The sequence below is a fragment of the Cariama cristata genome, unplaced genomic scaffold (assembly GCF_000690535.1).
Source record: "Cariama cristata isolate BGI_N322 unplaced genomic scaffold, ASM69053v1 scaffold14266, whole genome shotgun sequence".
NCBI lineage: Eukaryota > Metazoa > Chordata > Aves > Cariamiformes > Cariamidae > Cariama > Cariama cristata.
The window spans coordinates 41105-65209 of NW_009621660.1; the positions used below are offsets into that span (position 1 = coordinate 41105).

The 24105-nt window shown below is 34.9% G+C and overlaps 1 protein-coding gene across 1 annotated transcript in view; it reads left to right on the forward strand.

Annotated features, from left to right (window-relative positions):
• Positions 1-22952, forward strand: part of PARN (poly(A)-specific ribonuclease) — a 63984-nt gene extending 41032 nt beyond the window's left edge. Inside the window, exons 21-23 of the mRNA XM_009702058.1 lie at positions 12012-12201; positions 19010-19203; positions 22003-22952. Coding sequence (XP_009700360.1) covers positions 12012-12201; positions 19010-19203; positions 22003-22055 — 437 coding nt within the window. The 3' untranslated portion in view covers positions 22056-22952. The remainder of the gene's footprint in view (positions 1-12011; positions 12202-19009; positions 19204-22002) is intronic.
• The last annotated feature ends 1153 nt before the right edge of the window (positions 22953-24105 follow it).

The window sequence follows — 24105 nt, forward strand, 5'->3', positions numbered from 1 at the left end:
TATAAGCTGTTCTATGCTGTTTCTGTTGCTTCTAACTCTCCTGGTTTCGGGTATTTTAAATGGGCTAAAAACTTCTTCATCTGTGCCATGGGAATAGGTTGGATTTCTCATGTTAATATGCATAGAAATCAATTTTGAATATGCAGGTAATAAAATGTATCTGTTCACCCCCTAGTGCTCTTTAAAACTATGTTCCCAAGTAGTGTAATATTGTGGCTGGTAACCATTAAGACCTAGTCAAAAACTGATTGATAAAACATTGGTCCATATGCTTTTCTGTTTAAAAAGTATAAATCTGATTAGCTGAATTAAACTAATGAGTAGCTCTTCAAATTTCACATGGTAATCAGTGTATGTGGCCAGGAAGAATGCACGTTCCAATTTCTTAATTGTTAAAGTGTTACCCTGAACGATCTGTGAGTCTTTGCATAATATAGAAGGACTTGTTCCCTCTTCCACTTATTTCCCTCTGAAAAAATAAGTAGGGGAAAGGGCAGTGTTTTTATAGGCAATTTTGGAGCTGCTCCTAAGTTTCAAATTGAATATAGCATGCTTAAAACACATGAAACAGAAACCTCAGGAAACAAGAAGCAAATCCCTTAACCTTCTGATTTTGCTGCTTATAATAATGTCCAAGAATCATCGCTTTATTTGGTTATTCATGCGACTTGCATATTGGCAGACTCTTTGATTTAGTATGAGTAGAAAAGGCTTGTTCTTGTATAAAATCATATTACTCTTTACAGTTAGAACATAAACTTCAGCTTAAAGTGGAAGCTGCATCAAGACGAATGTTAGTTAACCATTTCATAATCACCATGGAGTTAGGTGCCTGCCCTGTCTATATATGCAGGTTGTACCTGCTTATTTAGTGGAGGAAGGTTGTTCTTGTGTTCCAGTGGGATGTGTTCTCTATGTCAGTTATCACTGTTGAACTGCTATGTTGTCATTGTAAAGCCAGTAATGAGTTTGTGAAAGGGGTGGATTAGATGGCTCTAATTTGTCACTTTTCACAGTACGCTCTGCTGTAAACTGGTTTCCAAGTTACAAGCACCTGAAAACAATAATGGGCAATAAACAAAGTCTATTTTCTGTTAAGGTTTGCTGTTCAAGGTGGGTAATTAATAAGAATTTGTTAAATGGCTGATAATCCTTTAGTTGGACATCTAGGAGACAGACCTTACTGTTGCCAAATTGTACTTCATGTGGTCTCACTATTTCTGTCAAACATGAACACATGCTTTTGAAGTTTGTGGCAAAAGATAAAGCAGTGTGCACTCTTATAGTTAATAAATACAGGAAACTTCAGAACCAACTTTTGGTTTACAAAAGGCTCTTAGGACTTTCAGCTTGGTAGATAAGCTTGCTTTTGGATGCTGTTCAGATTTGTATATTTATAAAATTGGCTTTTCATCTGGAAAGGTTAGTATGAAATAAGCACTATTTCAATGCTTCTTGACTTGCAGGGGTCTAGACTTCATACAAATAGTTTGGAAGTGGTAGGGAGGATGGGAGAGACTTCAGCTTGTCTTAACTTTAAACTAAATGCAGTATTTTATTTTAATTAATAAATTGGTGTAACCTGAAATATTTCAGTTTTTCAACTATTTCAGTATCTCGGCCATTCTGGGCAGTTAACTAGCCCTCAGTTAATTCTTTGTATCAATGATAAGCTCCTGTTATTCATTATTTCCTTGAATGTTGTTGCCGGCCAACTTTCAGTGACTAGTTAGGTTGCTGACCTAAAAAGAACCTAGATGCACTCTTAAAGGGAGGTTTCGTTAGATGTCTTTGCACTTGTGGAGTCTTTATAGGCCATCTAAAATGTACTCAAAAAATGCTGTTACTTGAGGGTGGGTTAATTTCTAAAACATGGTAAAAGTCTTATAAATATGTTAAATTTTTGAAGTACTTGGAAGTAAAATTGGGTTTCTGTTCTGAGACATTTGACATAGTTATATTTAATAGAAATAATGGACAGATTTATCAGTGGTACTTCAAAAATACCTGGTTTGTTTTCCCTTAGCAGCTAACACTTGTTCTTAATTTTCTTTACCTAAGGCTTAGGTGCAGTTGAATAACATCTATGTTCTGATTATGAGCAACTTCTAAAATATTTTAAGACCACTGGTTCAATTTAAGAGTAATTTTAATTTGAGAATCTTCCTGAGAATGTTTTTCTTGCTGTTTTAAAATGCAATAAATACACTTAACCTGAAATTTTAAATATGTGTGAAAAGCAACTGTTTGTCATAAATGGCAAGCATTGAAATAATGTTAAGTTGTTCCATGTGTTAGTGTCCTGATACATGAGCTCATGTAGAATTTACTGTGTGCAAGATATCTTCTTCCCCTAGGCATTGAGTAGACCAACGTATTTAGACAGCAGGGGAGCAATGGACTAAAGCAGGTGCAGCAGCTGAAATTGTGATGGCCTTTCAATGATTCTTGTTTAAATCATTAATCTTTCTGAACTTGTGAGTTTCTCAGGGCTGGACTTTATGGTTTATTAGTGTTTTATAAGTTTTAGTATAGAATCTTCTACTTGGCATGAATGCTTACCACCACAATTTAAAAATATATGCGTGTTTTGAGATTGCGTTTCTCCTCACTGAATTTGGGGAAATGGCAGGTAGAATCTGCTGTATTACCCAGATTCTTTGAAAAATTATATTTCACATGGCTGTGTTCTCACCAATAAGATAATGTGAAATAAGATAATCTGAAATTCATGTCAGATACATACTCCAGGCAGGAAGCTTCCTTAGTGTAGACCAAGGAAGCTGGAGTCATACTGCAGTATGTCAAATCTCAGCCATTACTGTTCTTTTACTTTTTGTTCAAATTATGTGCAGTCTCAAACAGTTTCTCTAGCTTTTTGTGATTTCCCCTCTCCTCCTCTCATCAAATTTTGGATTCTTAAGATCCACAAGGTTTTGATGTTTTAGGAAAGCTTGGTTTAACTTTTGCATCTGTGGCTTTGCCTATGATACTAAATTTGCAGTGTTGAATCTTACGTGATACGTATATGTGTATACATACATATGTATGTACGTCCAGATATATATATTAAAAAATCTTGGTATTTCTCATGCTAATTTTTGAGTGGTTTAAATTCTTGTGCTGCATCAAAGTTGCTTTTAAGATAAGAAACTAATAGTTGTAATAACTGTAGTAAGATACAATCACTTTGTAGATGTGTGCTTTTACATTCTTTTCATGCAAGTTGGATTTTTAAAAAACATACGTTACCTTGAAACTGCATGTAGTTTTTCAAAAGATCATGATTTGTTATATGTGCCTGTATACTATCTAAGGACTTGAATGAAACAGTTTCACTAGGAAGGCCTGAGCAGTTAGTCTGTAGGTTTTGCCCTCCTCATGGGTAATAAGGGTCATCAAAATGGAAAAGTTAAAGATTTAGTTTTATTTGGGATGCCTTTTTAAACGAGGACAGTATCAACACACTTGTTTGATGCAGTAGTGAATATGTTAATTCTGGCAATGGGGTGCAATCGTTCCTGTAGCAAACTGTGTCTGATGGGTGAACTCATTATCTGGATAGTTGTTTTGAAGCACCCGGCATGTGGAGCATAAATAGGCACTTCAATTGAAAATGCCTGTGTTAATCTTGAATGGTCTTCTGGACCACTCTGCCATGAGGATGTCTCCAAGTTCAGTTCACTGCTTTTTCTTCTGAAGTTCTTAACAAGTGTCAGAAATGTCATCAGATTTTGCAGGAGTGTGTTTCCTGCAACTGCTCAGCTTTAGCTGAAATGTGTCACAGAAGGGTTGGGGTTGGAAGGGAACTTTGGAGCTCATCTAGTCCAACCCCCCTGCCAAAGCAGGGTCACCTACAGCAAGTTGCACAGGAACACATCCAGGCAGGTTTTGAGTATCTCCAGAGAAGGAGACGTCACAACCTCTCTGGGCAGCCTGTTCCAGTGCTCTGTCAGTTTAATTTGCTGGTATTAAAATATAGCTAATGGTTTGTGCCAGCCTTAATCCTTCATGGTTACGTAAAGGGGATGACTCTTTACCCACTCCACACTCACTGCTTTGCTTTTGCTGTTTCTGTGTCCAGAAAAAAAAATAAAGGAAAATTCCTACTGGTTCAGTGAGGTGAACTGGCTCATCAGCAGGTCAATAAACACCAGAAACGCTGTAAAGGAGGGCATAGGACCAGGCAGCTTGGAGCAGGGGCTAAGGAGCAAGGCATGAGATTCTCCCATTTAGTAACAAGCTGTTAGATGAAATCAGCTGTCTAGCCAGACTGTGGATTCCGTTTCTTTCCAAAAAGTCTTCCAGATCTGAGCTCTCTGTGCTTTGAGTAATAATGGACATTGAGACCGTCTATCTGACTAGAAAGGAAATGTTCTGTACAATTTACACTTTTAATTTGTAGATCTGAACACTTGACTAGTACTGCTGGAAATAAAAAATTTCCAGTGTTGATTTAAAAGAATTTCTATACTAGTAAATGCAGAGAATGAGATGTGGTAAATTTCTGCTTGTGTTGTTCAGGAATCCTGAATATAACGAGAAAATGAATAGCTGGTTGATATATTCTAGTCATGGTTTTACAGTGGAACCTGTGGTATAAATCATAATATAGATAGCTATTTTACAACTTCTGGCGTTACTGATGCAGAATTAAGAGGACCGATTGTAGACTTGCCTTCAGGCACCTGCAGCCAAACAAAAAAACCTCTGTACCCTGTAAGTTTGAATATAGCAGTTTTTTCCTTAATATAATGATAGAAGTCTTTTGACTAGCTTTTAATTTGATTTGGATTTTTTGAAATGGGTTAATACATTTCACAGCTTTTGTTTCAATTACTGAGGTATTTAAACAAGGTACAAAGGTTAAGTAGCTGGAATTCTTTCAGTAATTAAATAACTTCGTCTTTAAGAAAGTTAAAATCCTTTAACAATCTGCATATATGGGCATAGTGTGAAATGTCTCAGTGGACTATATTATCATCTGTGTTCTTTTTCAAGAGAACTATTTTGAGTTTAAAACATTGTCTAAAGATCCTTCCTCTTTCTCTGCTATGCTTTGTATTTGGCGTTTTTTCTTTCTTTTGCAAAACCATTTTCTTTCAGATCACTCATTCATTTTTCCATTCTCTCCCAAATGGGGAGTCAAAGACTTACTTACTTTGCTCGCTAACTTGCCATCCTCCTTTGCAAGGTGAACAGCTGCTTTGTCACCACATTGATACTGCTCCCTGCTCTGGATTCAGGTGTCAAAAGATACCACAATCTTTGTAAAACAGCCTTTTTTAAAAAGTTTGTTTTAGAATCTGGATAGGCACCTTCTGCTATCTTAGGCTAATACAGGAGAGGAGAACAGAAAGGGATGGTCAGTACCATTACAAATTGGAGTTTTCAGTTTTGATACAGCCTGCAGATAGTTGATATTATCAAATATAATTCAGAGACTATGGATCCTTCAAATTGTTAAATTACTTTTCTCTATCAGTCTCTAGTACACAGATTCCTTGGAGCAAGGAAATACATCTTTACCAACTTTAATTTGTGTTTCTGTGCAGTCAGTATGCAGCTTGTGAAATGAGGTACAGAGTTAACTAACAAAGTGGTTATATTTTGTAACTTGGAAAAATGTTGTCCTAGCATAGTGATTTGCCCTTGAACATTTTGTACTTAATTCTGTATCCATGTCTCTGAACAAAAGTGGTTTTTACAAAGTTAAGATTTTCTTCATGGGCACCAAAGATTAACGTAATATTTTACCTCAGTTGATTTGGTTTTTTTTTTCCAAACAAAAATTTTTAGAGATCTAAATTTCTAAGGATGTAAAAATGATCAGTCAAGTATTGTTTGTTTTATTTTAGTAAATGCAATGCAGATGATTTCAAAGAGCAATATTTTCTTAGAGCAGTTTGAACAGGTGGTCTGTGTTGGTGAAATTTGATAAAAACTTTAAGTTCTGTAACAAAATGTTGAGGCTTGGCACTCTTTAAATACTGTACCTTCCAGCCTCTTTAATGTTTGAGCAACAGAGGAGGTGCAATGCATGCAGAAGTTTGATAAATTCCCTTGGGACAGGGGGGCAAAACCAGGCATGCTAAATAATTGAAAATTTCTTGAAGCACACGTATTTTATGATTGAATGCTACAACTGGTAGTAAGAGACTTGAGACTTCCTAATAGTTACATTGAGGCTGCTTTCCTTATCACTGAATAAAAGACGGAATAAATAATTCTGCTGATCTCTGAGACAGTCAACTGTAGTTATATTTCTGGAATTACGTTGACTAAGTAAATACTTTTTAACTACTTCGGGGCTTTTGAATTTTTCTAAGTGGTGCTTGGATCCAAAGATACACTGCATTATAGGTTTCAAACGGTTAGGCTTTGACTTTCACATAGTTAAATGTTTTTACCAGTAAAATAAACTGTAAGTGAATTTTAATTATCTCCTGACCTCAGAGAAAACTAAGACTTTCCCTTCATGATGCTTCAGTGCAGGATGATCCTAGAGGATCTTTCATGAGATATTGGTACCTTGTTTTAATTCTCAGATTTATTTTTTTTTTTAAATAAACTGTTTGCAGTGAGGGTTTTTCCTTCTCTTTAACCTTCCCTGAGCACAAGGATCTTGCGAAGCACACTGATGAAGTGTCACTTCATTCAGGAATGCTGGGCAAGTCTGCTGTAGTTACCTTGGCATGTGCAAAAAGGTTTCGATGCAGCAGCATAGCTATTGTGGAAAATGGAAAGCAATCAAGCTTTCTGTAGCTGAATTAGCAGTTATTTTTGAGTCCCTTCAGTCACAATTGAAATGTTTGTGTGACTCTATTAGAAGTAGACCTGTGCAGGATACTTATGTTAAAAGTGGAGAAAACTTTTCAGGATAAGGTTTCATCTCAATGAAAGCTTTAGTAAAGGTATGCTCAATCCGTTCAGCCGAACAAAGCAAGTGCCTTGCTATTGTGAGTTGATGACCAAGGCTTTAAAGAATCCTGTGTGTCATATGTAGGTGTCTTACCCTGGTGAATTAACGAGGCCTTGGATCAGTTTTGACAGTAACAGTGTTAGATGGGTTTCCTCTCCTAAAACTCCCCTGTGCTGTTCAGCTGATTAGTGATGAGTTGATGTAAGCATTCCAGATGAAAAGAATTTTAAAAAACCACAAAGAACAAACTACACAAAAATAAAATAAAAACAAACAAACAAAACCACAAGCAAAACCCCAACACTTTAAAAGCAGGATTTAAGGAAACATTCAGGTTTTTCTGTTGAAACACAAGTGAATTTGAATCCTTCTCGCCTGCTAACTGTTAAAAGTAACACGGTTTAGCTAGCTTTTTTTTGTAACCAGACTTGAGAAAATGGTCTAATCCACTTTATTTAGTTGTTTTTTGAAATTACTATTTTGTCAGGTCTAAGAGTAACATACTACATGGGGCAGTTATTCCCAGGATCACTTCTTTTCTGCTAAAGAAACATACTTGTTTTGTAGTCTTCTAGATTCTTCTACACACCTGTGAAATTTTGAAACTCACTGAATAATACAATAAGCCAGCTAGTTTAGAACTTCATTCTCTATATGTACTGGGAAAGAAGAGAGCACAAAGATTGTGAGATTGGATCTGTGCTATATTTCTGTGTTTGAAGAAGTGCCATTCATAATTAACGCTGGGGTACTACATGGCCTTACTTTGAGTGAAGAAATATTAAGAAAGAAAACTAAATACAGTAATTTATTGGTAGGAGTCAGTATAGCTTTCCTCCTTCCTAATCCTAAAGATTGGTCATAGTTTAAAAACCTGGTCATTTAGTCTGGTGGGGGAGGAAAAGCTGCCCTGGTGCCGTCCTTGCTCTTTACAGTGTTCTTTATTTTGGCTTTCAAATGAGACTATTTTAAGAAAAAAAAATGGTAATGGAGTAATTTTTATCATATGTTTTTGTTTGCTTGTTTGGGGTGTGCTGGTTGTTTTGGAGGTGGACCAAAGTTTCATTTCACTGAGGTTTTTTGTAGTACTGCATAAACCAGCGCATGGTTCCAGCCCCATTGCCAGCTCTGCCTCCTTGTTCTAGGCAAGGGATGGCCAAGGAACTAGCAAATGGGGGTGAGATTGGGAACTAATTAGTTTACATGTTTAGGTGAAGCAAAGAGGCTGTGATTGGACCAGGTTTAAAAATAAACTGGTTTGACACTAAAGGGAAATGTATTTGACAAGGACTACCCTGCATGGAAAAAAAACTGGGATAAAAAACCAGAAATGGATAGTGGGACATAGCTTGGTTAAGTTGGGGAAAAGCGGCGCCCAACGGTGGCAGAGACAAACAATTTAAAAAAGGAGGTAGGAGTACTGCCTTGTCAGAGGAAATAGGAAACAGTGAGTTTAATATTGAAGAATGTTTAGGGTTATGATAGATTGCAATACCAATATGAGATAAAGCCACACCCAGAAAAGACCGAACTGGGAAAAAGACAAATTGGAGAGGGTGGGATAAGAGCAGAAATCAGCAGAAATGTTGGCTAATTAGTGAAAGTCAAGTTCATGCATTTCTTTGAGAGACACCAACAGAGTGTGCCCAATGCTTTTTATATTGAGTTGACAGTAGCAACTATCAGTAACTCTCATAATTCTGGTGGGAGAGGCTGGAGAAGTGCATTTAAAATTTCTGGTCCAACTAATTAGTCGTGTGTGTAACAGTGTGATGCCTTGCAGCAAAAATTGTCCAGGTATGCTTAAAAGATCTGAAAACTGCATATAGGCTAAAAAGAAAGAACATTAACATTGCAATGCCAATTTCATTAATATTTAACGTAATACAGGTGAATTATGCTTATCCATTGAGAAAGTCTATGTCCACGTGATCACATACTGTTTCTTTTGGATTTATGGCTTCTCTGGGAATATGTTAATATATTTGCTGTGTAGGAACCCAGCCCTGAATGAATGCTCTGTGTATTGGACAATTTAATTTCATTCAGATGAATTTAAAAGATACCCTCTAATTTGGGATGTTGAGTCTTTACTTCTGCTTTCTGTTTATAAAATAAGCACATAGCAGTGCTGCTTCAGCTCATGAGCTTTGCTTTGAAACACTGGACAATGCCATGATGAAAAAAGTACACATGCAAACTTCTGATTTTTTAAATGTGGCATAAATAGCCCTAGAAGTCAATTAATAAGGCTGTGGAACCATACAATGAGTAATGAGAATAAAACAAAATAACTGAATTAGCTACTCACTAATTGAACACTGTCGATCCAACTGAGGCAGCAGTCCCATGTTTTAAGTAGAACGTGATCAGATAAGATTAACACAGCATCTATACAGAGGTCACTTAAAGGCTTCACAGGTGAATTTTTACTTTAGTATTTCACAAACTTGAGTGTTTAGTATTGAAACCTTAATCTGTGTAGTTCTGTGTATTTAGTTTATTTATGTATTGTGGTTTTTTTACCTACACAGTTCACTTCCATGTTTGTCTATTTATTAAGTGGCCATCTGTCAGGATTGTGCTCTGCATAAGAGCAAGGACTTGGTGAAAGAGTATCTTTGTACACATTCCTCTTGGATCACTCAACAACAGTCAGTGTGTTTAATATCTTGCCTAATAACTAGGGAAGATGCAATCCTCTAGATATGCTTTTCCTAAAATACTATGCAGTTACTATTATTCTACTATAAGACAGAAACTTGACTTTATGGCTGCAACCAGTGTAATGAAATGCAGCCATGTAGTGTTGGTTACTAGGTCAGGTTTCTCACAGAAAGATTTGTCTTCTATGATTTAAATAAATAAGTAAATAACCCCCCCTAAGTTCTCTTTAGTTTGTTAGAATTCAGAAGGCATTCTAGCAATGCATTTCTTCTATTGGCAATGCAGAGTGATGTAACTGTATTTGCTTTGTTTGGGAATATGGACAGCATTCATCAAAAAAGCATCAGAGAAAATGTATTTTAAACTTCTACAGGGAGCTGCTCTTCAGTTCAAGACCATACAAGATTGATTTATCTGTGTGGCTCCTTAGACTTCTCCATATGCCTTCATTTCAGTTGTTCAATGCATTAAGCAATATATTCGGCATATAACTTTTTATGTTAAATATATATACATATATATGTATATGCATATATTTGTGTGTCTATGTGTAATATGAATACATAATATATAAAATACAGGCCTTATTTCAAGAAAGCAGAGTTCTCTTTGTTCAAAAAATATTGACTCTTACACAGATTTATTTAAAAATTACCTTTAGGCTGCATAAGGATGATTTTTTTTTTTTTTCTTAAAATACAGGCCAGGTTTGTCAGGGAATTTAATGGAAGAACCATGACTTTGGCTCTTAGTTTATAGCAAAACAAATAATGGGAAATGGTTATTGTGTTTTAACAAATCACTGTTTATCAGATGATCCATGGTAACTATGTGCTTGATTTTAGCAAGTAAAAACATGCTTGAGTTTGACTAAACAAATTTTACCCTGAGGAATGTCGGCTGGCATGCAGTAACTCCAGTAAGTGTTATTAATTCATTCATGATGCCTGCACCATAACTTAATGGACAATAAATATACTCCTAATTCTTACAAACTGGTCCTGTAACTTCACAGTTCAAAACAAATATAGGGGGTGTGAAAGGAGGTATGCATAACATCTCTTTGGTTAGTGCAAGAATCTCATGAGGCTGTTAATCATAATTGCTGGTATCTGTTCTTGGGATTAAAATTAAATATACAACACTGTTGCCCAGTTTTATGTACGTTTGAAAGACTTTGCAGCAGCATCTATATGCCATGACTGGCATTATAGGTAATTAATTTCATAGTAGTGTAGCCAATATGCAGAATAGATGATCTATTCTGAAAGAGAAAAAAAAACAAACCCACAAATCCACTCATCTTCCTCATCTTTTCTGGATTGTGATGTTGGAGTTTGCTATTTCTAGTGCTTAGGCTAGAGGTAATACAGAATACCTGTATTCAAGATGAAAACACTTCAACTACAATCAGAAAGTTGGATACATATCTGAAATTTCTACCAAAAGATTGGAAGTACATAATAAAATCAGGATTTTTGTCTCCACTACAATTATGGTATTTTACAATGTACAGCCCAAGTATATGAAAAACAATCTGTATTTTTGTTTTGTTTTATATTTAAACTGGTTTACTGGTTGGTTTACAATACTTTCTTTCAGTGAGTTAGGCTGAAAACAGCAGAGGACACCAGTTGACAGTTTAATTTGCTGATTCATCTGTTATAGTGATGGCTTCAGGCCAGACCTTGGCTTGCAGACTAAAGCTGAGAGCTGTGAAGATGCTGGGCCCTGCAGGAATGTTGGTAAATTGTTGCTGAGTGAAGGCAGTGAAAGTTTTTTCTTTATTTTTGAAGTGATTCTAATGTTGCATCGACAGAAATCCTTCTACCTTGAACTCGCAGTCTTTTTTAGTTAAATGAAGACCAACCATTAGAAAGATACAAGGATGGAACAGCTGGATATTAGTTAATTGTTGCTTCCATGGATATCTTGTGCAACCAAAAATGCAGCTCAAATAAGCTTATGTTTCACAGCAATCAAACAGAATTTTGGCAAAGGCTTTGCAAATGTCGTCTTTTCCTGGCAGACTTGCAAAATAAACCTGCTGGGTTAAGTAATGAGACTAAAAGGGAAAAAATCCAGGAAATCTTTTCTTGCCAACAAGCAATCTGGAAGAGGGTTATGACTGAAAAATTGATAGTTTCTAATTTAAAAGAAAAGTCTTAAGTAGATTTAACCCTTTTTGTATGAAGTCTGACTTTGAGAAGAGTTTTGAATATCTAATTCAAACATACCATGTGAATTTAGCAGAGTACAGCTTTTTTTTTTTTTTTAATCACTAACAACGGAACTAGAAGTTGTTTATATGAACAGAACAAATAGCTCACTGCCTTCTGGTTTTCAAAATAAGTTATTTCAGGAGAGGGCATGCTGTCATTTAACAGTGTTTTGTATATAACATCACTCTTCTTCCCCATAGCTGTAAACACCAGCAGGTATGCTGAAAGTTATAGGATCCAGACATATGCAGAATATGTTGAGAAAAAACATGAAGAAAAACAGGCAAAGAGAAAATGTACAGAAGATAGTTGGAAGGAGATGGAGAGAAAGCGGTTAAAAACTCAGTGCACATCTTACGTTTCCCAGAGTCGATACTACTGTGTTAACAGGTGAGACTTTTCCTGCATTGCCAACTCTTGTATTTTTATTGCATCTTTATTAGAAGTCTAGCAGTTTTCAGGTAGTTCTTAACCAATAGGTGACTCTTTTTTCTGTACATATTTCTTTGCATGTAAATCAGTAGTGGTACATCAGGTGTCACAAGATCACAGGTAAAGGAGTGGAGGGAATTTAATCACAAATGTGATTAGGCAAACTTTTAAAATACTGGGATCTAGAGGGCAGGTGAAATCACACCTTCTGAGCTTGATGTAGCAGTACCATTTCTTATAACTAAAATAAAAGAGTTATTTTCTTTATTCATTTGACACCTCTGAATGGCTTGTGTCATCTGGAAACTTAGGTGTCATCTTATACCCTTGTAAAGGCCGTCTTGGTTTTTAGATGACTTTCCATGGTGATAATACTGCCACAGAGAAGGGTATAAGTTACCATCTTGAGCAGTCCTGATGAGGTCATCCTTATGCTTCAGAAACACGAAGGAGATTTATTATATTTGCATGGCTTTAAGCTTTTGGAGTAAAACTTGAAGAGGGTTTTAGTTCATTATTTAAGGATGAAATTAAGTCAGGAGATGCTGGGTTTGATTCTGGTACATTATGTTGCTGTGTGGATTTCTTGTTCCATTTTTAGCCTCCTATATTAATGACAGGTTTTGGATTTGATGGTAACAGAAGGCTTCTTTCTTGGTCATCTGTGTAGCTGTGAATGGGAAGGGTCTTTTAGTGTTAATATAATTGTATAATTAACCTATCAAGTTATTGCCATTCTCCCCACCCAATTCTATCAATTCTGTATAAAATGAAGTTTCAATGGAGTGCATAAGTTACATTTCTATAAGGTGGTGTTTTGATTTTTTGTTGTTTGTTTGTTTTGGGGTTTTGGTTTTGGGGTCTTTTTGGTTGTGTTTTTGTTGTTGTTTTTTTCCTGGTTAGACCATTGAGATGGTCATGGAACCAACACTGAGGTCTTTCTGCTTTATCTTTCCTGGGAATGCTATGATAAGTTCTAGCTCTCATTATATCTTCTTGTAAATGTTGTCTGTCATGTAACAAATATACTAAACTTGTTCTGTTCTTCTGAGTTACATGAGTTTATGATTTGCCTACTTTGCAAAATTAAATGCAGGTGTGTGTTTTGGCTAGCTGTCAAATGTTCATGGCTTTTGTCATGATGAGAATTCTAAATCTGTTAGAGATGTTTGATCCCTAAAAACCATATGGAAGAACCTAGTGATAAAATCCATATCAAATGAAGTTAGTTTAATTGAACTGTTGTACTTAGGAAAACTTGGAAGTGCATGCTGTGAGGAGATGAGGAGCTCTAAAGATTCTCCTGGCACTAATTTACATGTGGCTAATGTTTAGGTCTATAAGTCTGTTTAGGTCTATACTCTGAAAATACCTATCACATCTGGAATCTACTGCAAAGAAATACTAAGTCCTATTTTTATTTCTACTAAAGGAAGTATCTCTTCTCAATGAACGTTGTTTTTTGGGTATCTCACAGATTCTAGACAGATAGCAAGAGTGGCAGTTTATGGCTTGAACCATAGACAACTTATTCTTTTAACATATACTTTGGAAAACAGTAAATGCAGAAAGCTGATTTGTTGTTATCTCGCAAAGAAGTTTGAGGACTACCGCAAATGTATAATTTGGAAAATTGCTGAATAAAATTTTCAGTGAATTCTTTCCTTAAAATTATGATATACTGCAATGAGTTGTATGCCTAAGCACTTAATCTCCTTGAAAATTTTTAGTCTGTTTTTTCTAGTGTTGTAAAATTCCACAAGAAGGAGCCTCAGTTTTAGATGATCAACATTTCGATAGCCTTGCATAGCAGCCTTTATTTTGTTGATAGAACTTCTGTAATTGATGTTACATGAATTTTTCTTCTCTTGTTATTCCATTAATTAAGTGATCGATTCTATCCCAAATTCCCTTTTGGGCAGGTCTTTTGACATGTTTTTCTTAATTTTATTTGTTACTAGTTAGATTGTGTTCTCTTGTCAATCAATCTTTTGTAAATGTTTTCTCTTAAGTGGTAACATGGAACTGCAAACCTTGTTGTCTTCCAGTTCACTCAAGATAAACATTTTCCTTTTGTTTCCAAAGATATCTCAAAATATTTATTTATATTTTTATATAAAATGTAACAAATATAAATATAAATATTTCTATAAAGCAAGCAGGACAAATATATATATGTGTGTGCATGTAGATGTGTCTGTATATGTGTGCAGATTAATTTGAATCATATATAGTTGAGCACTCAATACTGTGATGTACCTAGCAGCTGATCTCTTATAATAGCTTCATGTTACTACATCCTTTATTTATTTATTATTTAATAAGCTTACTGCATCAGTTTCTGCCAGGGAGCACAGCTGCAGAATAGCTGTTCCCCTCCATGATGACAATATATCCTGGCTACTTTTTCATTCAGTAATGAAGTTGTTGGGTATTTCTTGTAATGAACTTTTGTCTTAAATTGACAGATTGATAAGTATGTAACAAAGGTTCTTTAATTCCTGTCTTACTAAAAAAGCTATAGTCCCATATTATAGAGGAACTACTCTTCAGAAGATATAGTATAATAGTATTAATAGCTGTCACAAGGTAAAATCACAAGTAATATATATCCCTTGCATATAGCATATAACTTAGTACTACTGTTAGATATCAAAGTTGATTTTAGTGGAAATATGCCTGATTATTAATGTCAGCTGAAGAAACAAAGGAAAAATGGATGCATTTGACAAAACTTCAAGAAGTTACTAAGATCCCCTTTTCTAAAGCTGTTCACTGTTCAGAACACACTTTCGAAATGGATGGATCATGGCCTCTTGTGTATTATACAGTCCTGGCTGTGTTGTGCTTACGAAATAACTGCCTGCCAGCTCTGCCAGGACTGTTAAATGCATGGATTTAAGATCTTTTCCTTAGCAAAATAGTGTTAAACTATAGCATGAAAAATCAAATAGGGTATGTTCTATCTATCCTGCTCTACTTGTACTTACTTATTCTAATTTTCCTGATCATCATCTAAGAATGAGTAAAATGAATAAGGCCAATGGCATAAGACTTACACTAGAATGAAGTACAGGAAAGTGATAAGTCATTTTGCCTTACAAATTTTCTAGCTAAAACTGGGAGTGCTGCATCTTCTGTCAAGTCAGAGTGCTGTTTGTAGCACTGCTTCCTTGAATGCCTTTATTTTGCTGAAGATAGTTTATCTCATTTTTGAAATGTTCATGTATTTCTGCTGATGATTTTGTTTTTTACAGAAATGGTTGTTTATAGTGGTTTATTACTAAATAAAGGGTAAGAATTGGGAAACACTGAGTCATTAAAGATACAGATAATAAATATTGCGAGTAAATTATTATAGTATTCTGGTATTCTAGTGTTATTTCAGGTGATTTCAACTGCTCTTAAGCTGAAATGACTGATTTTTATGATGGGTCAGTAACTAGTCCCCCCTCTCAATGTTCTTCAAAGTGGCAAGAAAACACAGGGTTTATATTTTTGTTTAAATGAAATTTACTTGAAGTTGGAGGTCTGTATATGTCCAGGCCAATTCAAGATCATCTGTTGTGATGGAAGTAAGTGATCCTTTTAAAAGTAGGTCATGCTTTTCCAAAACAGAAAATGTTTAATGCTACATCATCATAATTGTTTTCCCACTTTTTGCCCCCCCTCCACTTGCTGATTTATTCAAAATAATTACCATAGTACTAGTTGCATTACCACTATTTAGAAGCTGAGATGACATTGCAAAGTTCATGGGCAGTTTAATCAGGTGGAGTCAGTGCTCTTTCTGGCAACAGAGTGATATGTAAGTCCTCCACATCCTGTTGATTCATTAAATTGTGTTTAGTAGTAATGTTGCTAGTCATACTGCTGGCATTTAACAAAAATACTGTAGTCTTTGTTGATTGGGATTGTACTTAATAGGAATAGCAATTGAGAATAAAATCTAGATTTTCTGTTTCTACCACCTTCCTCCAGTGGCATTCATCCTCATCAGGTTTGCCTGTGGGCTGGCATTAAAATAGGTCAACAGAAGGGAGAGGCTGGGGAAGATGGACTTGTGGAAACTGCCGTCATTGAAGAGGCTTGGAACCTCACCTACCATCATCACTGACTGATGTGAAAGCTATATTGTGTACACTAAGTAGATTTGCCAGCTGGCAATGTACAATACACTTTTCTTGTGGTGGGGTGTTTCGGTTTTGTGTTTTCCCCCCCAAAAAAAGTTAGTTAGTAATTTTATTTAAGGAATGAGAACAATCACTGTTTCAGTATACAAAAGAAATTTCAGAACTTCTTTATTCTTTAAAAAAAAAATAATTATTGTTTGGATAACTGTTGTACATGTCTGTTTGGAAACCTAAGTGCTACATTTGTTAATGGATGATGTAAATCTCTGTCTCTAAATTGTTCAAGTATCCAAACAGTTGAAGATGCTGAACAAGTATATCTGAATTGGACAATTACTGATAGCTATTAGTTTGTTCGGTTCTTCCACTTTATTTAGTTGTTTCTCAACAGAGTAAGGAAATTGAGACAGAAATATGGACATATTCCAAAATAGCTGGTGTAATCAGAAAACTGAACTTTGCTCTGAGTAGTGCTCTAACTTGTATATACAACCATACTGATTTGCTACCATTGCAAAGTGAATAAATAATGTTGCTGTAGTCCTTGAATCTAATTTTAGGTCAAAGAAGAAAAAGACACAAAAAAATCAACCCTTAACCATCTAGAATCCATGCAATTAATGAATGAATGTAGAACAAAATTAATATTTTGGGAGAAAGCAAGAAGTCAACAGTTCTTGATTATAAAATGTATATATTTTGGATTTTGTGCTGTCGGGTTTTTTGTGTTTTGTTGTTTGATTTTTTTTTTTTTCCCTTAAGGTATCTGCAGGAAGAACATAAGGCCTAAAATTAATTTTTATTTTGTACTTTGGTACACAGCTAAATGTGCACTGAAGGTCAAGAACTTGCTTCTCTTTATTTGCAAAAATTGCTCAAGAGTCTTAGTTGAAAAAAATTAAATTCAGCCATAAGACCTTTCAAAAAGGGAGCTTCTTCCTATGATGAGTGCAGGTCACCTTCTGAGAGCCGAGTACACATAAGTCTAAGAAATCCTGGAATCATAATTTATGGCTCCTGAGGTTTTTTTTTCCCTTATGTATGTTTCATAATATCTTTCCCAAAAGTAGAATTCTTACAAACTTTTCTAAATAATGTTTTTAAAAAAATAGTTTTTCATTTTCTAAATGCTCTTTCTTCACTAGACTTTTTTCTTTTGAAATGTAGTTTTGCCTGTTTGACAATATTGAAGTGTGTATGTAGGATAAACAGTTCTATCCAGCCTTTTGGCTTGCATCTTTTTATTGATGGTAGTTGCAGTGTGACTCAAAATGATGATTTGTAAGAAATCATGCAAGAAGGCGTTATGTGTGTGAATGTTTAGAGGAAAAGCCAGCTATTCACCAAAGTAAATGGTGTTTCTGCTCCTAAAGTGGAAGTAAAAGCATGAGGCATAATCATATGGTTCATGTTTGTTTATTGCCTTTGGACATCCCAGAAAGAGTCTGTTTTAAATTGCAAAATCTTCAGCTGAAAAAATTCCATTTCAAAGCCAAAACTATACAGCCAAATTTAACAGTCCTTTAGTTGAAACCTTATCGAAACACCATAATTCGCTGCTATTATTGATTAGAAAGAAAAAATAAAATAGCTTGTAAAGCTTTGTTCTATAACTCAGTATTAATTTTTATTTAGAGAAAATAATAGAACATGGCTTGGATGCATACAGCCATTTTGTGTAGATCTTAATGAAAAACTAAAGGTTTGTAAGTCTAAAACTACCTTTTTTTTCTAATTGGTTGTTCTAAAAGAACATGAAAATAGACATTTAAGACATTTAGAAAATAGACATTTAAGACACCTATCTAGAAGTTTGTGATGGGAACTATTTTTTCATTAGCCCCTTTGTTACTGCATTCTTTCTTATACTCATGCTAGTTTGATTTTAATATTGTCATTTGTCTTTCAAGGAAACTTAGCAATAGCATTCTAGTCGAACTAAAACCTATGCAGTGTTATTTCAATGTATGCTGAATTAAATGGAGCTCTAAGTTCATCTTCATACTGTATTAGTCAGGCTTAATTCATATACTACCTGTGAAATGAGTGTGCAATTTTTTGTGCTTTTTATTTTACCAGCCTGTTGGATGGTAGAGCTCTTCACTTTAAGGCCTGATTTAAAGTTTATTATATGGAGCTTGATGGTTTTCTCTACCTTTATATAATGAAAATGCTTTTAAAACTGCATATAGTTCCAGGAGAGAGGATGAAGTTAGCGTGTAGAATCCTTCAATATCAAAATATGTGTTTGAGGCTTAACAGTTGTGTATAACTTAGTGTCTATTGAGAATGCTTTACAAGAGCTTTCATAACTAAGAGAATAGAAATTAAAACTAAGCAGGACTAGAGAACAGTTTTAATTACATTTGAGTTGAGTGATCTCATCAGAATAGCAGCTAAGCCTGAGACATCTATAGTACAAAGAATGAATACCTTCATCTACGTAAGATTGGATTCGATAGCTAATTTATGGAATTTTATAGTTAAGTTAGATCTTCCAGATAATGTAATCTCATGGTACACCACTTACTATTGTTTATTCTGCTACCTTCATAAGCATTTAATAGATGTACAACAACTAGTACCTATGTAATAGTTATTCTTGACTTCTTAATATTTCCTTTACATTTCAGTTTTACAGGTACCAGTACAGTGGGAAAGAGAAGCATGAGTCCTATTCAGGAAGAAACTGGTTCTGATGATATGGAAGAGGAAGAAGGCCAAGATCCAGAATATGATCAGACAGACTCTTGTGCAGAGTCCCTTCCAGATGGTAAGAAGAGAGCCAAAAAGTTAAAAAAGATGAAGACAGAACAAGTTCCAGCAGGTAAGCACAATGCTCGTCCACATGGTTTTCTGTTCTGTTTGGAACTACCCTAGGCCTGAACAGAATTTAAGTTGTTTTCTTGAATGTCTTAAGTTATTGAAAATAAATTATAAGAGTGACTTACTCCATTACATTCATAGAAGTCCAGAACATTTTTTTAAACTGAAGATTGCATCATACAAAAATAGTAAAAAAAACCAAAAAACAAAAAACAAAAAAACAAACAAAACCAAAAACCAAAACACACAAAAAACACCCCCCCAAGCAAAAAAATGCACAAACAAAACCCCACCTAAGACCAACCAAAGGAAGCAGGATGTAATTGAGTCCTTACTTCCTTACTTTCTTCCTTAAAATAAAGTTCTCAGAATATTTTTAGCTATTCTTAATCTTTTTTTCTCCTTCTTTTTTTTTTAATGTGACCTTCTAGTTAAGGTTACCCAATATATGTAGCATATTGTAAGCAAACTTGAAGGAATTCTGGAAGTACGATTCCAGAGTAGATTTCTCTGTTAACCCAATATTTTATCACAAAACATAAGGTTACGTTAATGTGGACATTTCCCCTTAAGCTTGATCAAATGGAGTCGTAGCATACTTGAATTCACATAGCTTGACCTGCCAGATACCTGCCATTAGATAACCTCTGTTGCTCACAAATGAGTCCAGTTTTAATAAACCTACACGCTGCCCTGAAAGCTAATATATGTGCCCTTTTAATTAGCACTATATATCCTGATAATATTGCACTAACATCCCTTATTTACAGTTATTTCTGAGATAAGATATTTACGTAAGTAGAGAAAACAATGGAATTTTTCAGTCTGGTCAGAATATTATTTACCTCCTACAATTAAGTCCAAAGCTTTAACAGTCTACCTGCTTGCCCCTCACCACTCCTCTGGCACACCGCTTACCACAATGCTGTTTTAGGCTGAGTGCAGTTTGACGCCATCTGACTACTGTTTTATATCCCCTGGTATAAATAACTAGGCTGCAACTCTACTGAAACCCTTTCTTCTCTAGAACATTTCCTGAGAATGTGTTGACTTTCTGAGACAACTCAATGAGAGAAATAAGCTGCCAGACAGGTGCTGATCTACTGAGCTCTTAAACTTATGCAGGCCCTTTAGCTTTATGGGTGCTTTGCATTTATGAATCACTTAGCTGTGGATTTTTTCCTGATAACACTTGGCAAGACAGTGATGAAAAGTGAGTGTGTTTAAAATCCCTTCCAAACATTTTGGATGGGTGGATTATAATCACCCTTAACAGTTCTTGCAGTCTACCACCACATGCTCCGAGTAAGCCTTTGCTTATTTGAAAGGCTTACTGGACCATGAGCACATCATTGACATGTCATGGACTGCTAGTTGTTGAAGCTTGAGGAATCTCACTGTCAGGAGATGAGGAATTTGAAAAGTAGAAAAAATAGTAGATTTTTGTTGTAAAAGTGTGAAATTGTGGATTTGTCCAAGTGATCTTTTTTTTTCCTTTCTTTCTTCTGTTAGGTATTTTATAAATTTTCTTTTTTTTAAATCTGGTTTAGAAATCACAATGTAATGCTTGAAAAATCAATAGTGTTTCTAATACAAATTATAAACCCAAATAATCTTTTCTTTCTTGTAAAAACTGTTTTGATGTATATATTAGTATATGCAATGTTCTGTGTGGTGTTTGTAACCATAGCCTTTATTGTTCTTTATTTGGTTGAAGACTTTCCACCTAGGGCTGATGTAAGGGTTTTTTGCAGACTTTAATACCTACATATTTTTTAGCCAAAGTACTTTGTACTGTATGTCTGACTAAATACAGGCAGGTGACAATCAGATGACTATGTTTCATCTGATATTTTTGCTACGTCGTGTGAGTTATTGCAGCCTGTACAAAAAAAAAGTAATTAAATGTTAGGTCACATGAATTTAAACCTCAAAAGATTTTATTTTTATTGATCTATTTATTGTTGATTCTGTTTCAACTTTTGTTAGTAATTTCTTATAGAAATTGATTAGACTATATTAAAAAATTAAGTCATATCTTAATTATTGGTCATGTGGAGCACTGCCTGTATTGAAGTATATTCAAATATTAATATCAGTAGTTAAAAGTTCATTTAAATATCTGCTCTAGGCACTTTTATCCAGAAAGTGGTATTGTATACCAAGTATCCTTTCTCCTGATTTGGTGGAGTAAAATCTTTCTTAGCTGATTCAAAAGCTGTGCTTGGAAATTGCTTTCTTGTTGTCCAATAGGGCAATTGGGCCATGCAAGCATATGCAAAATGACAAGACTGTCTACTGTAATTCCAAGGATAAAATTCATGCTCTGTATTTGGCATTATAGAAATATATATTATCAATATTAGTGTGATTCATCTTTCTTGTCTAATTAATTTGGGCTGGAAATATTCTTTAATGTCTTAACTGCCTTAAACAAGAATAACTGCAGTACACTTGGGAAAATAGTGTTAATTAACTTTATCATCCCAGTTATTGCAAAAATAAAATTATTTGGATTAAAATATTCATGAATTGCAAAATATAATATTTACCATTTGGGTCAAAAACTTGACTTTAAACTTTTTTTTTTTTCTCTCTTTAAGTGCCTACTCATAAACAGTCTCTTAATTTCCCTTTGAAAATATTGACTTGCTAGTAATATATCTAGAGCTTTGCTCTAGAGGAGAAAATAAGTCTTTGAATGCTCTGAAAGAATAAGAAGAGTCTTGATTTAATTTTTATTCCTTTCAGTGTTTGTATATCGGAATCTTTAATACATTGTTGCATGTCTGTCTTTTAGGAAGCCTCACAACTAGTTCCACTGGAATTTTTGAAGTCCCTGAAACATGGTAGGAACCAACTTCCTTAACGAGTGGAATTGATTGAAAGCAGTTGTGAGAATACACCTCTTGGAAGCCATACTTTATTATTGAAATAAAGTGATGTTAACAAAGCAGTATGTGTCCTGAAAATCAGTTTAATTATTTTAAACTGTTTATTGAACAATCACTGTCAATTTTACTTGTGTGTATATTAACTAGTATATGATTCGTTGTTGATCATGTGAAATCCTTGCTGTCATAAATGATGTTAGATTCAAGAAGCAAGACTAAATGTATTTTGGTCACCTACTTTGGCATGCTGGCTATGAAATGTACAAAAAGAACTGGCACTCTATGATTTTGTGCTAGGCTGTTTCCTGTGCTTGAGGGGAGTTACCACAAATCTCCTCATCTTTAGCTATTTTTGCAGGCAATATCAGTATGCTGTCAGCATTCTTGAAACAGGTAGAACTGCAGTTTCGCATATTGCTTTCTACCAGTTTCTTTATCTGGAAATATTTTTTAATTTTCCATTCTCTGTCCCCCACCTTCTGTGCAGCCAGTGTTCATCTAAATACCAACTTTACACATACCTTACCCTTTCAGAAAACTGTAACTTACAAGTTTCTCAAACATTAATTTCCTGGTGGGAGGTAGTTTTTCATTGTTTTCACATCTGTTGCTGTTTTCACTCTTAAGTCTTGATCTGTTTCTTCCCTCCTTCTTCCCCAGCTTGTGGGGTTTTTGTAAAAATGTTTTTTGGTACCTGCAACAAACCTGCTAACTGCACCAACCCTTTATTTGTTTAAAAAAGGAGATGCATTGGTAGATTTCAGAAAATGTTTGATATTTAACATTTTTGTATCATGGGAATAAAAACAAAAGATGTATTTCCATAAAATGAAAATTAAAGACATTTTCTTAGGAACTGGTTTGTTTTTATTTATTAGTTTCTGAAATGTTTTTAGTGAACTCTTCTTTTTTTTTTTTCCTTAATATAACAATTTTTTGTCAGCCTGTGATTAGCAGACCCTTTTGGTCCATGGACTACTTTCAAGATGTTTGTGAAATGTAACCAAGAAAAGCAAGCCTGTTGTCCTAAGATTTAAATCACTGTGCGTTTCCCTTGGAGAGGGGTAAAAAAGAAGAGAGTTCTACAAATCAGCAAGTTCGAAACCATTACTGTGGAAGAGTGGAATATTAAGAAGGCTTCATCAGATTATATTTACATTAGAGTGGGAACTGCTGTCATTTAAACAATGCAATAACCTGTTTGAAGGTATGCCAAAATTTGTGGGTTTTTAAATGATTGTGAGAGCTATCTTGAATTTGCATTGCAAAGGGAAAAATAATTTAAAGATGTTAAATGTGAAATGTTTTATTTCTAACCTTGGAATACTATCAGTAGTATAATTAAGTTGCTGTTTTTTTAATAGTAGCCATATCATCACATTCTCACACTAAAATGTGGGAAAGAAGACAGTGTTATTAGTGATGCAAGGGGAAATTAGTAACTGAACTCTTCTGCTGTCAAGGATCCAGAGACTTTTCTTCTCTGAGAATCATGACCTTAGGAGTAAATACTTAAATCACTTTTATTGTTCCAGTGAGGCACTGGAACAGGTTGCCCAGAGAAGTTGTGGCTGTCCCATCCCTGGAAATGTTCAAGGCCAGGCTGGATGGGGCTTTGAACAACCTGGTCTGGTGGAAGGTGTCCCTGCCCATGGCAGAGGGGTTGGAACTGGATGGTCTTTAAGGTCCCTTCCAACCAAACCATTCTATGAGTCTTACGATTTTATCTTGAGTATCCAAACAAAGAAACTGCAAATTTCGTTTTCAGAATATATGCAACACTTAAAGAAAAGTTATGTAAAATATTCGTCTCTTACAGAGATGATCCAGGTTATTTATGTGGTGTTCTATCCAAATGTTGCGGGAATGTTATTGACTATATATCCTAAAGAACTGGCATAACATGATTTGGGAGGGAGCTTAGAGATATGATGTCAAAAGGATACAAAAGCATTCAAAGGGATTGTCAGAAGTGTAGGTTAAGAAGCAAGGAAATCTTTGCTCAAGAG